The 17,680-nt window shown below is 26.7% G+C and overlaps 6 protein-coding genes across 6 annotated transcripts; 5 read left to right on the top strand and 1 right to left on the bottom strand. All coding sequences in view use genetic code 12, as the record gives it.

Annotated features, from left to right (window-relative positions):
• Positions 1-99: 99 nt before the first annotated feature.
• On the top strand, positions 100-696 carry HET1 (Het1p; the record flags this gene model as incomplete). The annotated part of the gene is made up of 1 exon (XM_051764150.1): positions 100-696. The coding sequence occupies one exon, from the start codon at positions 100-102 to the stop codon at positions 694-696; it is 597 nt and encodes a 198-aa protein (XP_051622346.1).
• Positions 697-758: 62 nt separating this feature from the next.
• On the bottom strand, positions 759-1,133 carry KGF54_000354 (uncharacterized protein; the record flags this gene model as incomplete). Its single annotated transcript, XM_051764139.1, has 1 exon — positions 759-1,133. One exon carries the CDS (start codon positions 1,131-1,133, stop codon positions 759-761), a length of 375 nt encoding a protein of 124 aa, XP_051622345.1.
• A 750-nt stretch (positions 1,134-1,883) lies between these two features.
• KGF54_000353 (uncharacterized protein) lies at positions 1,884-3,173 on the top strand (the record flags this gene model as incomplete). Its single annotated transcript, XM_051764128.1, has 1 exon — positions 1,884-3,173. One exon carries the CDS (start codon positions 1,884-1,886, stop codon positions 3,171-3,173), a length of 1,290 nt encoding a protein of 429 aa, XP_051622344.1.
• Positions 3,174-4,513: 1,340 nt separating this feature from the next.
• Positions 4,514-8,146, top strand: PGA25 (Pga25p; the record flags this gene model as incomplete). Its single annotated transcript, XM_051764117.1, has 1 exon — positions 4,514-8,146. The coding sequence occupies one exon, from the start codon at positions 4,514-4,516 to the stop codon at positions 8,144-8,146; it is 3,633 nt and encodes a 1,210-aa protein (XP_051622343.1).
• A 541-nt stretch (positions 8,147-8,687) lies between these two features.
• Positions 8,688-11,138, top strand: KGF54_000351 (ubiquitin-protein ligase; the record flags this gene model as incomplete). Its single annotated transcript, XM_051764106.1, has 1 exon — positions 8,688-11,138. The coding sequence occupies one exon, from the start codon at positions 8,688-8,690 to the stop codon at positions 11,136-11,138; it is 2,451 nt and encodes an 816-aa protein (XP_051622342.1).
• A 1,882-nt stretch (positions 11,139-13,020) lies between these two features.
• CPH2 (Cph2p) lies at positions 13,021-15,831 on the top strand (the record flags this gene model as incomplete). The annotated part of the gene is made up of 1 exon (XM_051764095.1): positions 13,021-15,831. The coding sequence occupies one exon, from the start codon at positions 13,021-13,023 to the stop codon at positions 15,829-15,831; it is 2,811 nt and encodes a 936-aa protein (XP_051622341.1).
• Between the last annotated feature and the right edge of the window lie 1,849 nt (positions 15,832-17,680).

Here is a 17,680-nt window from a genome sequence, read left to right as displayed (position 1 = left end):
CAACAACAAAAAATTAATTTTCCAACATTACAATCATTAAACTCTACTACAACACATCTTTCTTTCACTTACAACCCACCACCAAATTATTCATTCACTATGTCCACATTCTTTGATGAAATGCCAAAGTCATTTACTGACGTTAAATTATCACCAGAAAATAAAATAGATACAGCAGATTTTTTAGAAGCTTCAGAACAATTAGTTAAATTATTCGACTTATTAGGTTCAACAGCTTTCGTAGTTGTACAAAATGATATGACTGGTAATATTAAAAAAATAAGAACTAAATTATTAGAAGATCCAATAAATTGTTCAGCTTTACAAGATTTAGTATTAGTTGAATCTACAACAAAAACAAAAACTGCAACTCAAGGTCTTTTATGGTTATCTCGTGGATTACAATTTACTGCTCAAGCAATGAGAGAAACTTTAGATCAACCAACAAAAGAATTAACTTCAACTTTTACTGATGCTTATGGAAAGACATTATCAAAATATCATGGAATTTTAGTTAAACCAGTTTTTAAATTAGCAATGAAAGCATGTCCTTATAGAAAAGATTTCTTTGCAAAATTAGGTGCTGATCAAATTAAAGTAAATGAACAATTATCTGTTTGGTTGAAAAGTTTAGAACACATAGTACAAATTATTTTTGATTTTTTCACTTCTGGAAATTATGGTAAAGGTTTATAAGATCACCATTGTTATAGATAGATTCATTTTAAAATAAATAACATTCTTTTACTAGTATATTTCTATTCTATTTCATTTTCTCCTAATTTTTTTGTAGCTTCCATTAATTCGTATAACTGACCAATTTGTTCAGGTGTCATTTTTTCTAAATCATTTTTACTTAATTTTCCATCTAACCATTTCCCACCATCAATTTGTTTTAGATAGTCTTGCCATTCAGTTAAAAACCCTACAATATGTAAAGGATTATCAATTTTCTTATGATCTTTAAATTCCTTCTTGACGTATTGATCACCTAAATAACGTAATTCTTGTGGTAATTTTTGTACATGAGCTCGCAAAATTGATCTATATAATTGTAATGGTGGTAACAAAGGGGATTTATTTGGTCGCTCTGGTCTTCTTGGTCGTACTAATCTTATTAAACTGGGTCTCATTCTTGGTGTTATCCTATTAGATATGAGATCATAATAGTAGAACTTTTTTCCAATATATTGGTTGTGTATATAAAGAGAGAATTTAAAAGAATAATTTTATTAGAATTTTTTACCAATTTACGACTAAAATATAACTAATAAGATACGAATAACTTTAATAAAACTAAAAGCTTAGATTACCAAGAATGGATTAGATTTGTCTTGAATTTGACTTTTTCACTACGAGATCATTAAAAGTTTAATAGTTTAAGAAGCTTAAATCTAAAGTTTGCAGGTTTACATGAGAAAGATTTCAACCCACAAAAATATTACATACAAAGTACTAAACTAGATGAATGTTCATGAGCCTGCCTACAATGTTTACGATTAAGCCATCGTCAGTATTGGAATGTTACCTTTTGAAGATACTTACACAGTTCATTTGTATTTACATTATATAGATCTGTTACAATTAATAAAAATTAGTTTTGTGTTACACATTACCCATTTTTTACATTTATATATCCTAATTAGGAATTTTTGATTGAAATATCTCAATATGCATATACAAAAAATTTAACCATTTAATGTATATTGTTTCAACTCGAATATTCCCATATTGATATATAAATTATATATAATCCAATTAATTCAATTTTAGAAATGATAGGTAATTTTGGAAACATAATCCATCAATTTATACTGACTTCCCAGGTTTATTTTTAACTAAATTCATTCTTTTAATAGCTTCAATTCTAAAAATAATTTAATATGAGATATAATTCTTTCATTTTATCAACTACATTAGCTTCAATCGCTTTGAATATACCCAATGTCAATGCAGCAACTATTATAGCGTCAGAATCTTTAAATGTACCAATTGTTTCAGCTTCAGAAGGTGCTACAGCTACTTTACAAGTTCAACCAATTGCTGAAACAGTACAAGCACAATCTTTAGCAGAAACTTTACAAGCACAAGCTCAATCAATTGTTGGTACTCCTACAACTTCATTAGCTGCAACAACAACTGGGGGATCATTTCTTGGTGGTTTAATTGGTGATATATTTGGAGGTAACGATGCTTCAACTTCCGCTGCAATTTTAGCTACAACTCAAGCTACATTATTAGCATCAAGTCCATTAGGTACTGCTACAACTACTTCACAAGGTTTTATTGGTGGTTTAATAGATGATTTTTTTGGAGATGGTTCAACTACAGCTACAACTTTAGCTGAAACAGCACCAGTTGAAACTCAAGCTGCTGCTACAACTACTAGTGGTGATTTATTGTCTAATTTATTTGATTCATACTTTGGCAGTTCTGTTGATTCAGCTGCAACAACTACTCAATCGAGCTCTACATCAACCGGTGGCTCTATACTCGGTGATATATTTGATGAATTTTTTGGTAGTTCAGGTAATTCAAATTTAACAAGTACTGATACTCAAACTAGTTCAAGTTCAACTTCAGGAGATTTTATTGATAGTATTATAAATGAATTTTTTTCACCATCAAATTCTTCATCATCAACTTCTTCAGGAAGTGGTAGTGGAGATTTCTTAACTGAAATATTAGATTTCGGAGTTGAAGCAGTAGAAGATTTATTTAGTGGCACTTCAGGTAGTGGATTATTAACTTCAATCTTGGGTTTTGCAGGTGAAATATTTGATGATTTATTTAGTAGTTTTGCATCAGATTCAACATCATCAAGTGGTTCATCAGGTAGTTTTTTCAGTGATTTAATAAGTTCAATATTCGGTGGTTCTTCCACTTCTACAACTGGTTCAAGTGCTTCTGGATCAGATTTAATTTCAGATGTATTTACAACATTATTCACTTCAATTTTTGGAGGTTCAAACGGTTCAAGTGTTGGTCAATGTAGTAATCCAAAAAGATTTATGAAAAGATCAACAACAGATAAGATGGAAATTAGAAGATTGGTAAGAAAAAGTGTTAACAAAATTATAGCTAAAAGACAAGAAGAATTTAATAAAAAGAGAGAACTTTTAGAAAAAAGAGCTGAACCAATTGCTGATTTACCTTACCCTGGTTTAAATTAATTTAATGAAAAATACCCATAAAAAACACTTTTCAATTCATTTAACGTAACGATATCAATTTAATTCCAAAATTTTATTTAATTGTATACTATTTTTAATGCTATATATTTTTTCTACTTTTAATGAATACGTCAATGTAATGTCATGGAAAATTTGTACGTTTGTAAACTAATAGTAATAATTTCTAGAGAAGGATGTAGTGGAATGTAAGGGATAAGTTTCAACCTTCAATATGATAATCCATAGTTTCGGTGTATATTATAAGTATAGATTTTTGCTCTAGATTAATATGTCAAAACAAAAATGCATATTATTAAATTACTATATTGGTATAAAATATAGTTAACAAAGAGAAAGTTTAAATTTTTTGTAAAGGGTTCATTTTTGAAACGTACCTACAATTAATTAAAATCGCACTATTTTTAACAAATTCAATTTCAAAGTATCAAAATTATATCCGATAAAGTTATACTTTTGATTGAAAACTTTAACTAGTCAATAAGCTTTTACTTTAAAGTTAAATCTTGTAGATTTAAAAGAAAATGAATCTATATAATACTTCATTTTCTTGTAGAAAAATAGAAAAATATATCAATAGAGATGGTTATTAATAGAACAAAATTTGCGGAGAATTTAGACGAAAATTTGAAACAAAACAATTTAAATTGAAAAACAATCTGGAGTTAAAAATAAATCAATGTAAACAACAATTTGGAGTTAACTACATATCAATGAAAATCTCTCGAGAAGTAGAACATACGTATGATTTAGAGATGGTTTGTAAATTTATTTCTTAATTTAGTTACTTATAATATTATAAAATTAATATATTGTCTTTATAATATTAATATGTCAAAATTATTATTCTTATATACAGTACTAATAATCTGTCGTATTATTCTTACACAAAGATCCAATAAATTACTGTATTAAGTAATTCAATTTATTTAATTTACTAACCATTTTAAGTAAATAATATGATTTAATATTACAATTGGAAAATGTAAAATACAAACATCTATTACTACATTTATAATGAATAAATATCATTTAAAATCTTTTCGATCATGGATTAAATTATTTTTTGAAAGGTTTGATTGAAAAAGCCAACTTTTATTTTAATAAATTTCAAAACCATTCATTTTATTAATTCATTTTATCAATTTTGACAACCAATTTCAACTTAATTTCAAAATTCATAATCTTCAATCATTATTAAATTATTTCATACTTTCGTTAATTTTAGAATAAAATAAATAACAAGAAGACGAATTATACAAAAAACAAAATTTCAGGTTTATAGTTGAATTCAAAATTAAGTAATAAAGTAATATATCAACATGAAAGTTTCAAAAGTTAGTTCAATTTTTATAACTTTAGTTGCAATAGCAAATGCAATTGAAATTGAAAATGAAAAAAGAGGGTTTTTTGGTGATATTGTAAATGGAATTTTTGGAACTAATCCAACTACAAGTGCACAAGCAGCAGCTCAACCAACTACAACTTCAACTAATGCTGCACAAACTCAACAATCAACACAACCAATTGCACAAGCAGCAGCGGGAGCAAGTGCACAAGTAGCAGCAGGATCTAATGCACAAGTAGCGGTAGGAGCTAGTGCTCAAGTTCAAGTAGGAAATCCATCAGCAAATACAGGATCTTCATCATCATCAACAATTTCATCATTACCTACTACTTCATCAGCTATATTACCAAATTCATCTAATACTCAAACTCAATTAGCCTCAGCTTCATCACCTTCATCTACTGGTAGTACTTCATCAAAGACAACTCAATCATCTTCTACAACTGCTCAAGGACTTTTTGGGAACTTGTTTGGTAATAGTGCATCATCATCAAGTATAGATGAAGATGAAATAGATTGTGAAACAGATACACCAACTATAGCTACTAATCCAACTACAAAAGCTACTACTACTACATCATCATCATCGAGTATACCAATATTCTCATCTTCTACTGGTAATGTATCTTCATCAAAACCAAGTTCAAGTTTATCATCCTTTTCTGGTTCAGCTTCAACTTTAAAACCAATTGTATCTAGTTCAAGTGAAGATGATGAAGAAGATTGTGAGACAACTTCAGGCGGTATAATACCAACTTCAATTTCATATACTGGTACTGCAACTAATAGTCAGCAAGGTGGTTTTGATTCATGGTGGTCTGATTTATTTGGACATTCAAGTACTACAACAACAACTCCAACTTCAGGCTCAATTCCAACTTCATCAAAAGGTTCTTTATTACCTTCATCTACTTCAAATTCATTACCAACTGGTTCTTCATTAAAAATATCTTCAACAGTTGCTGGTGTTTCATCAAGTTTAATACCAATTATATCAAGCACTACCGATGAAGATGAAGAAGATTGTGAAACTACTACAGGTGGTATCATTCCAACTTCAATATCGTTTACTGGTACTGCAACCAATAGTCAACAAGGTGGATTTGATTCATGGTGGTCTAGTTTATGGGGTGGTAAAAGTACTACTCCAACTTCAGGTTCAATTCCAACTACATTAGCCTCATCATTACCAACTGGCTCTACCATAAAAGGATTATCATCAACTATTGCTGGTGTTTCCTCAACTTTAGCACCAATTTTATCAAGTTCAACAAGTTCAGGTGCTACAGTTTCTTCAAAACCCACTACTTCTACAGCAACTAATAGTCAACAAGGATCTTTTGAATCTTGGTGGTCCAATATATGGGGAGAAGGTTCAACTTCTCAATCAATTGTATCAAGTTCAACAAGTTCAGGTGTTCCAATTTCATCACAACCAACTACTTCTACAGCAACTAATAGTCAACAAGGATCTTTTGAATCTTGGTGGTCCAATATATGGGGAGAAGGTTCAACTTCAACTTCAGCTTCAAGCTTACGTTCATCAGTTGCTGGTCAATCAACGTCACTTGAAGCAGTTGCTTCAACTTTTTCAAATCCTTTAACTACAGCAATATCAAATATTACATCAAATATTTTACCATCAGCTTCAAGCATTAGTGATGACGATGAAGAGTGTGAAGACCCAACTAGTAGTCATGTAGCCTCAAATACAATTGTCATTCCAACTGGCTCTGGAGGTGGATTCTTAAGTTCAATTTTAAATCCTTCTACTACTACAAAAGCTTCAATTTCTGGTTTACCAACAAGTAATATTTCAAGTTCAAAATTAAGTAGTGTTTCAAATCAATTATCATCATTAACTCATATATCAAATTTCAATACAACTAGTACTGGAATTCCAACAAAAATTACTTCAAGTTCAGAAGAAGATGATGAAACTGATTGTGTTGATCCTACTAGTGATCCAGTTATTGATCCAACTATTACTTATACACATGATCCAACAGTCACAGCAACAATTAGTGGAAAACTTACAACACTCACTCAAACAACTTCTGGTGATCCAAATACTCAAGTTATTCCAACTACAGTTAAAACTACTATCGCTGGTCAAAGTTCAATTGTAACTTTGAAAACTACAAATAGTGTTGGTGTTGAAGTAACTACAACATACACCACTTCATTACCAGATTCAACTCAAACTTATATTACAACAGCTCATGGGACAGTCACTTCATTACAAACAGTTTCAATAACCTATACTGGTGCTGGTAAAACTTTTACAACTTATGTTACTCAACAACCTGAGGAATGTGAAGAAACTATGGCTTATACTGTTACAACTTATGTACCACAAACCACAATTAATAATGGTGGTCAAATTTTTACCACTACTTTGACTGTTATTGTTACTAAGACTGTTTATCCAGATTATGATGATGAAGACTATCAAACTGTTGCAGGAGAATCTAATGGTTCATCAGGAAGTGGTAATTCAGGAAGTGGAAATTGGGGATCAAGTGGTTCATCAAATTCAAATAGTGGATCATCAGGCTCTTCGGGATCATCTAGTGGTTCTTCAGGATCATCAAACAATAATGACGATGGTTGGGAATGGGTTTGGGAGGATGACAATGAATGTTCAACTGTTGCTGCAGTTGCTACAGCTCCACCAAGTGCTGGTTCATCAAATTCTGGATCTAGTGGTGTTTCATCAGGTTCTGGTTCAGGTTCAAATTCAGGTTCTAGTGGTTCATCAAATTCTGGTAGTTCATGGTGGCCATCATCAGGTTCTTCAAGTGGTTCATCTGGATCATCAAGTGGTTCATCTGGATCCTCTGGATCATCAAGTGGTTCTTCCTCAGATAGTAATGATGATGGTTGGGAATGGGTTTGGGAAGATGACAATGAATGCTCTACTGTTGCTGCAGTTGCTACAGCTCCTCCAAGTGTCGGTTCATCAAATTCTGGATCTAGTGGTATTTCATCTGGACTGGGATCAAGTGGCTCATCATCAAATTCAGGCTCATCAAGTGGTTTGACTTCAGGCTCAGGATCTTCAAGTGGATCTTCATTAGGTTCAGGTTCAGGTTCAAGTTCAGGTTCAAGTTCAGGTTCAAGTTCAGGCTCAGGTTCAGGTTCAAGTGGTTCTCTTTGGGGAACTAGTCCAAGTGATCTTGTTTGTCCTGGAGAAGAAGGTTATGAATCAACTGGAGAAGATGATAATTGTGATGAGGATGACAATGATTTAGAAGATCAAGAAGAACAATGTGATACTTCATCAGGATATACAAATAGTACTTCATCAACTCAAATTCCAAAATACACTTTGAATAATACTGCTACTTCAACAACTTCAATTTCAAATTCTTCATTAGCAGGTTATAAGTTACTTGATGTTGTAGTTAGTGAAACTGCTTTCCCAACATTATATGTTAATACTAGTCATTCAACATTATCAACATCTACTGCAACAAATCCACCAAATAATACATCAACAATCCCACAATATGCTAATTCTGGTGTTAAATTATTAAGTTCAAAATATGATTTATATTCCATTTTATTTACATTCATTGCTGTTTTTGGGTTTTTAATGATATAAATTTAAGTTTTAATACTATTGCGGGGCAATAAACATTTATAAAACTTAACTTCAAACGTTGACATTCATTTTATCAAAAATCAAAAAATCTTATTTTTTTACATTGGGTTTCGGTTGAATTTTGTTTTACATCATTCTATGGACTTTTTAAAGTCCAATCTTTTACATTATTATTTAATTAGCTTAATACCAGATACAAAAATCTTTTACTTTTTAGTTACAGTTTAATTAGTTTGTATTTTCAAAAATAAAAATATTATATATATAAATATGAAGAATACTGTAGAATTCTATTCACTTTAGTTAACAGTCTAATATCAGACTAGTTAAAGACTTGTGATTTTAATCAGTACTAAACCTATTGATAATATATGTCAAAAATTTGGTAGCACAAAATTTTGGATTGTATCACAAAAATCTAAGAGTAATATCTTATAAACGTCCTTTGCCCTTATCAATTAAATACATAAAAAACCATCAACCCTAAGCTCATATATTTATAATGGCGATCGATAGAGGGACGCTAATATTCTTTATAGTGATGTTCATATTCCTATACCTACCTTCAGGAAATGAACAACCGCATTCAGAAATGGAAAGAGATACATTAACACAATTTCAAACTCAATATATGAATTCCCTAAAAACGCTAAATGATTCGCAGTATGATCTAGGGTATGGTAATATTACTGGTTATCAATTATCATATGATGATTATTTACAAGGTAAATCCGTAAAAGATTGGCCAATTCATAAATTCAGTAAAGAACATCCTTGGAAAGAAGATCAAAGAGATTCTATATTGCCTAATGTAATAAGTGATAATGTAAAACAATTTTGGGGAAATGATGAAGTTAAATTGAATGAAAATGCATACTTGTTAAACATATCAGGTAGAGCAAATGGTGAATTTATAATAATGAAAAATCAAAAGATAGAACCTGTAAATCTAACTATACCTGAATATTTGAGAAATTATTATAATTCTAGAACAACGAATGATGGGAGTGAATATGATGGAAGATTATCAACAACACCAGAACAAAAAGATGAACCACCTAAAAATGATTTGGAAGGATCATCAGATAAAATTGGAAATATTACTCAACCAGGTTTAATATCAATTGAAGTTTCCAATTACCAATATAATTTCAACGAAGTAGATTTCAAAATAATAAATCAAAATGATAAAATATCAAATGCAATAGTAGTGAAAATGGAATTAAATTTAAAAGATTATAAAGAAATTGAAGATCATAGAATTGGATTAAGTGGTGTATATTTTCAAGATATTGGATCAATAATAGCAACATCAAATTCTGCTAAATTTTTAGGATCATATGGATTAAGTCATATGACAATGGATAACAAAAATTTTGAAATTGCTAAAAAATTAATGACTCAATATAATAATATGAGAGATGATAAAGATATTAATCTTGATGATATGAATAACTCAATTTTTAAATCTATTGATCAATGTGAAATGATTATTTTTATACAATTAAACAAGACTGAGTATAATCATGATGAATTAAGATATATTGATACTGAATTAAAAAACCCTACTGGTAGACCATTACCTAAAAAAATTCCAGATTTATCAATAAAAGAATTTTTAATTTATTCACCAGATTGTGGGATAAATTTAATAAATAAACCAAATACAGAATTTATAGGTGAAAGAAGTGAAGTTTATAAAAATCAAATTAGAAAAGTTTTAACTGGATTATTAGTACTTGTTACTATACAATTATATTTAATTTTCAATCAAGTTAATGAAGCAAGAACTCCTGGTCAATTATCAGTTATATCATGTAAAACATTATATTTCTTTGGTTTTCAAGATTCCCTTTTAGCATTAATTTCATTATTATTATCTACAGTTGCAACTGATTTATATTTAATTTTAGCATGTATAGCAACAATTGCATTTATATCATGTGGTGTTTTTGAAATTAGATTTATGGTTAGTGTATTAACTACACAAGCTAATGAAAGAGGTACAACATGGTGGGAAATAATGAGAGGTTCAAGTCAAGAAAATGTTTTGGAAACTACACCAGAACCAATTCAAGAAAATCCAGAAGGACCAATATTACCAATATCTAATCCAGCAGCACCACCACAACCAACAGAAACTACTACGAATGAACCAATACCCAATCAAGCATGGCAAGAAACTTCTTATAGTAATTCAATTTTTGCATCAGGTTTTACATTATCAATAATTTCAATGTTTTTAATATTTTCAGCAACTCAATGGAGAGTTAAATACAGAATAATATTTGAATATATTTCATTAATAATTATAAATTCATATTGGATACCACAATTTTTAAGAAATACTTTAAAAAATAGAAGTAAATCATTTACATGGAAATTTATTTTTGGTACAAATATTATTAAAATTATTCCCATATATTATTTTACATTATTTAAATCAAATCCAGCAAGACATAGATATGATCCAATATTATGTATTTTAATTACTATATGGTTAAGTTTACAAATTTTATTATTAGTATTACAAAATTATTTTGGTGCAAGATTTTGGATTAATGAGAAATGGTTACCAAAAGCTTATGATTATCAACCAATATTAACAATAAGAGATTTAGAAGAAGGTCATATATCAAGTGATTTATTAGCAAGTTTTAAACAAAAAACTTCCACTACAACAATAGACTCAACAACATCATCAACAACTACCCCATCATCAACTCCTTCCAAATCAAATCAAGAATTTATAGATTGTGAATGTACTTGTCCAATATGTATGACAGATGTTACAATTCCAATATTAATAAAAGATGAAGAACCAAAACAAAAAGATAAACCCAACAATCATCACAATCATATACATAATAAAATACATAAAGATTATATGATAACTCCATGTCATCATATTTTCCATATTGATTGTCTTGAAAATTGGATGAAATATAAATTACAATGTCCTGTTTGTAGAACAAGTTTACCACCTATATAATTATAATTAGTAATAATTTAATAAATAACGATATTAACGATAGAATCGAAAATTATAATTATTTCAGAGTCAAAATAAAATAACAATCTATTAATAGTTCAATAATAATAATTGATAATTATAATCGACAATAATTATAACGTTACATGAAAAATATATTTTTTGATGTATTATATAAATATTTTAATGACTATAATGTACTTTATATTTCCCTTTACTTAAAATTTTGTTTCAGTGTTCTATAATTTCAATTCCCGGTTTTATACGGTCATTAATTAATTAAGCTTAGTAAAAAATTTTAAAGACAAAGAGAGTCCGAAAAATAAAGGGGTTTTTATTTTTCAAAAATTATCCGGAAAAGAAAGGGTTGAGAAATTCTTTCTAGAATTTTTTAAAAGTATTAATCCGAGTAAAAAGATTCATGTAATTATTGAAAAGCTTTTACTACTGGATTACTATTTTCTTTATATGTTATCATAAAAGATATAATTGAGATCACTCATTTAAACGATATAGAAATTTTTTGTTTGATTAATTAATACAAATTGGCAAGTTTTTTACTTATTTCAATGTTAAAAGAGGCTCTCATACGAAAAAAAAAAGAAAAAAAAAGTGGTATGTTTTTTTTTTTTCAACTTTTTTGTATTAATCATTAAGTTTTAAATTTAATGCGTAAAAAATTAATACTAAATAAAAAGTTAAAACAAAAAAATGATTGAATTATGCAGATTTTCATTCATACAGTTCCACACTTAATATCCGATGATTATGATGATGACGATAAGAAGCACGTTTAAATGTTTAATCAATTTAAGTACTAATGATCAATTTATTATCTACAACTTTAACAATTTTTTGTTCCTTAATTTCAATATATTATTTTCTTGTAATAAAGTAATCCTTTGAAAAATAATACGAGTAAATACCATCCTTAAAAATAAGTTAAGATCAAGTAGAAATTCATTTAACAGATTGTGTATCTCCATTTTAGATTATTCTTAACTTTCTTAATTATTATTGGCATCTCATATATTTTACAGAATTCAAGATTTCTTCACATGTCAAAAATTTTGCTTCCTTTCTAAAATTTAAATATAGAATATTAAATTAATATGTAGTAGATGCATAAAGGATATATACGGATTTGAGGTTTTAAATACAATATTTGATGGATCTTATAAGACAAATGGAAATCAATCTCCATCTATCTTATATTAACTATTAAGCGGATAAAATTATAAACTGAAACTTATCATTATTGTATAATAAATTATATAATAAATTATTAATAATATAATTACAATTTAAAGAAGGGACCAAATTAAAAAACCCCTTTAATTGTATATAATATTTATATTGTATTTGGTAGCACCTTTTTTTACAATTATAATTATAATAAACTTTAAATTTAATAGTAAGTCATACACAAAAGTGAAATTATTATAATAACACAAAATTAAAATTTAAATTTATGACCTGATTTTTTTTTTTTTTATTTTTTTTTATTTTTTTTTATAATTTATAATTTAAATATTAAATTAAAATATTAATATAAATTTTTAAGACACATTAAAATATTTTTAAATATCAATAGATAGAAATTTATCAACACATTATTTATATATTATTCAAATATTCAACTTATTTTTGATTTGATCAAGTTTATTCTTTTGATCTTTTTTTTTTTGCTTTTTTATTAATCAATTGTTAATCAACTTTTATATATCATATTTCTTTTTCAATATTCAAGATAATATCAATTACTATTATTTTATACTCGTTTCTAATTAAGATATATTCAAATTAAATTATTAGCAACCAATTTATACTAAATATTTGACAGCCAACTTTCCTGACTATTACATCACAAGTTGATTCAAATATGATTAAATCAGAAGATAATAATAATAAATCATTTATTCAATCAAGTAATTTAAATATAATTGATGATGATTCAAATAATAATAATAGAATCAATAATAATATAAATACTAATAATGAAAATATGATAGATTTTTATGGTAATAATTTCAATCCACAACAATCAAACTTTATGTTTGATGAAACTGATGAATTTTTAAGATCAATATCTGGAGTTTTAATTAATTCAAAAAATGATTTAAATGATATTAATCAAAATAATAATAATAGTAATAATAATGATTATATGAATAATAATTATCATAATCCTGTTTTATCACCATCTTCTTTAAATGGAGATGAGGTTGTATTTCCTGAATATTTAAATAATTATTCTAATCAAAATCAACAATTACCTTATCAACAAGATAATCAACAATATCAATTTCAACAACAATTAGTCCCACAACAACAACAAGGACAAGGACAAGAACAAGGACAACTCTCACAACAACCATTTCAACAACAAAAGTCAACTCCACAACAACTTCAATATGATACCAATATAAGATCCCATTCTTCTTCAATTGTTACGTATAATAATGAAAATATAACTCCTTTATCTAATCAATCACATGAAACTTCTGAATTTACTTCACCAGAATCAATTAATAATCATACTGAAAAATTACCAATATCTAAACAATCAGCAAAACAAACAAAAAGAAATAATTCAGCTACTAAAATTACAAAACCAAAGAATAATAAAGATAAAAGTTCTCATAATATGATTGAAAAGAAATATAGAACTAATATTAATTCAAAAATTTTAATTTTGAGAGATGCAGTTCCATCTTTAAGAATTGCAGCTGGTTGTGATGACGTTTCATTAGCTGATTTAGAAGGTATAACACCAGCTTCAAAATTAAATAAAGCAAGTGTTTTAACAAAAGCAACTGAATATATCAAACATTTAGAACAAAAAAATTCTATATTAAAAGATCAAAATGATTATTTACAAAATATTATTCAAGAGGCTAATTTAAGTTCACAAATTCGAATGCCTCAACAGCATTCAAATAATCAATCAGTAATGAGTTCACCAGAGGAATATAGTTCAGTTAGATCACGTAGTCAACAACCGATGGTGGATGAGATTCAATATCAACAGCAACCGCAACAACCACCGCAACAGGTATCTCCACAACAACAACAGCAGCAACAACAACAACAACAACAACAACAATCAAATCAACCTAATAGATATTTGTTAGGTGGTATGGCTACGGTAATGGCAACTTCATTATTTGGTGGTTCAGGTGATAATGATTTTAGAAGTTTAAATGCATTACCATTTGCTCATTATTTATTTCCAAATGCTATACTCCATCCATCTCCAATGTTTATACAAATGTGGTCATTAACTAAATTATTACTAGTTGTTGGTAGTTTAGTCTCAATTTTTTACCCGATTATTTCGTCATACATGAATTCATTTTCAAATGATGGAAATGGTGAACTAAAAGAAGCAGAATCAACGCAATTATCATCAATTTTTTCGATACTTGATTATATATTGATATCATTTTACTTAAAAATGCCAAACAAGTTAACTGATCACAAAAGATCGGAGATTTTTAAAAGTTTAAATGGTGATGATCAAACCAGTAATAATTTCAAAATTTTAGTTTCAAATTATATTTATTTGAATTCTTGTGAAATCAATTTCGAAAATACCTTATTATCATTAATTACAATCAACATTTTTAAATATCAGTATCCAAAGTTTGAACCTATGATAAATCATTTTTCTAAATTTAAACTAAATTTAATTACAAATTTGGACTATCATGGTACAAACAACACCTTAGTTAAATTAAATAAATTGATCAATAAAATTGATGGTGTTTCAATGTTTGATAGTGAAATTTTATTCAAAAGATTAATCAATTTGAACTTAGGTAAAGACATTAATCAAGGATTTGATGAAATGAAAGATGGTTTAAACACCAAAGTAAATCAAATTTTAAATGAATCCAAATCGAATTATTACGATTTAATTTTAAAATTGAGAATATTGGAAATTTTAAATATAATAAATTTAACATACTTGGAGAATCTAACTAATAAAAAAGAAGATGAAAAAAATGACAATAAATTTAAAATTTTAACTGATTTAAAAATATTAGAATTATTGATACCCAAAAATTCATTAATATTTGAAGAATTTCAATTATTAAATACAATTGTTAATTTTAATCAATCACCTTATTTATTCAGTTTTTTAAAGGGTAAGTTTGAACAAAAGTTGAAGTCAATCAACATTGAAGAAATTACGGAGAGTGAGGACGAAGAAGATGAAGAATTATTTGAAAATAATGAAGACGATTTAAAACTTCAATTGTTCAATATATTATCACAAGAAGAAAAAATAATATTAATGTCATCATTAATTTCTTATTACAATAACTTAGAAGAATACGAAAATACTTTGAAATTAATAAATTATTTATCAAAATCAATAACAAACGAAAAAGATATTAATTTGACTACTTTCACATCATTGATAAACATGATAAACAATTTGATACCAAGTCCCTTAGATGATAATGAAATAATATCAAATATAATTTTAATATTAAGAAAATGGTTATTAAAATTTGATAATCAACAAAATTCAATAATAAATAAGTATAATTTAATATCAAATTTGATTGAATTTTTAATTATAAAAACTAAAAAAATTAATGGTATAAATGATGATAATGATGATGAAATTGAACTTTATGATTGTGATAAAATGAATGATGATGGATGTTATGTTATGAACTAAATATTTATTAAAAGTGATGATACGTAATTAATGTAATGTGTTTTTAATCTTTTTTTTTTCAATTGTATACGCTAATCATATTTTTTAGTAATTTATAATACATTAATTTATTTACCAAATTTAATAAGGTTAAAAAGTATTTTTGAATAGTCATTTGCAATATAGTGAAGCATAAGGCATTTTCTTATCTCAAGAAAAAGTACTTGTAAATGTACTAGTTGCAAATTAAAAGAATGATAAAAGAAATATACATTTTTTAAATTTCAATATTCCGTCATAAACACAAAATTAAGCAATAAAGTTGCGCTTTGTTTTTTCAAATCTAAAATTTAAACTTTTAATAAAATAAATTACAAACTTTAACTTTAAAAAGAATTTTTTAAATATATCAATTACACTTTTTTACATTACTTTTAACCATTGAACATGGTTTTATTTAACGGAGAGTGGGGTTTATGAAATAGGATATAAATAATTGAAATTCTACTTAATTTATTTCTTTTTTGCAACGAGTTTTAGTTAATTACGATTTTTATAAATTCCTAGTTTAATTATTGTAATTATGTAATTAGGTAAATTTTGTTGAAGTGGTATTAGTAAGATTTTATTAACTAAAAATTTAAGTAGTTATGAGATCTTTATAATTGAAAATGTCGTTAGATTTGACAAATGTGTTTACTCATTACGAGTTGCAACTAACCATTAATAAGTTCTTATTATATTGGAGTGAATTATCTGTGTTGTTTATAAAGGTCTAGCAATACGAGGAAGGTTGATTAGGAATTTAAATTTTGTTAATTGTCTGTTGTATATTGTTTATCATTTAAAGAAATCTCTTATAATTCCCTTTGTCGTATATTCGATTTGTTCTATAAGCTCTCGTAATAATTTAAAAACGTTCTTTGATGATGAACACACCCCGTTTCAGGTTAATCTTTTAATTAGATTTATATTTTTAGTTTCAAATTTTAGTTTAAAATTCATAATCTTGTGAAATGTAATTGAAATTAATTTTTACGCCTCTTAATGATTTGAATTTTTTGCTATTTAAATCAATTTTATTATGAAATTTTATTAAAACAATAAAAAATATAATATTTTTTTCACTTGCATAATTAAATAAAAAAAGAACAATAAAAAAAATTACTTTAGTTTTTTTAATAATAATAATTTAAATATTATTTTATGATAAATTAAAAGCTTATAATTATTTAGTATTAAATAATTAATATTTATTTATAGCATTTACTAAAATAAAGAATATTGTAAATCATTAATCGAAAATGTGAAATTTCATAAAAATTCAATTTGTTGCTATGTACTACTTTGCTATTAACGTGATTATATATTTATGTATAATTAATTAAAATATTTTCACTATATCATCACTATAGTCAATCGATGTGCATCAATTTGAAATACTAGATACATTTTTTAATACTTTGCACATAAAAAAATTTATTTTTAATTTTTTTATTGGAAAATTTTGTTCTTTCGCTATTCGGTTAAACCTGTGTATTATGTATTGTTTTTTTGTTCTCTTTGCTGTTTGGTGTACTAAATTTAACTTTTATTTTTACTTATTAATTGAAAATTTTGTCATTACTAAAATTTAATACTGATTATTAATCAATTTCTGATATAGTACATTAAACACTCGTGCTGGTGGAGAGGAAAGTGATGTCAAATAGGTTACCTCATTTAAGATTCATCAGTTGATGATGACAAAAGCTTAGTATGTTAATTCATATTTCCATTTCTTTCCTACTTAACTCGATAGAAAAAAAATAATGGTTTAGAACTTCACACAAAATTGATTTTTCTTCTCTGGTATATCCATTTTCTTTGT

This window comes from Candida jiufengensis (genome assembly GCF_024610255.1).
Source record: "Candida jiufengensis strain CBS 10846 chromosome Unknown scaffold8, whole genome shotgun sequence".
In the NCBI taxonomy this organism is placed as follows: Eukaryota; Fungi; Ascomycota; class Pichiomycetes; order Serinales; family Debaryomycetaceae; genus Lodderomyces; species Lodderomyces jiufengensis.
The sequence above is the reverse complement of the archived record's forward strand: the minus strand, read 5'-3'. Positions and strand labels throughout refer to the sequence as shown.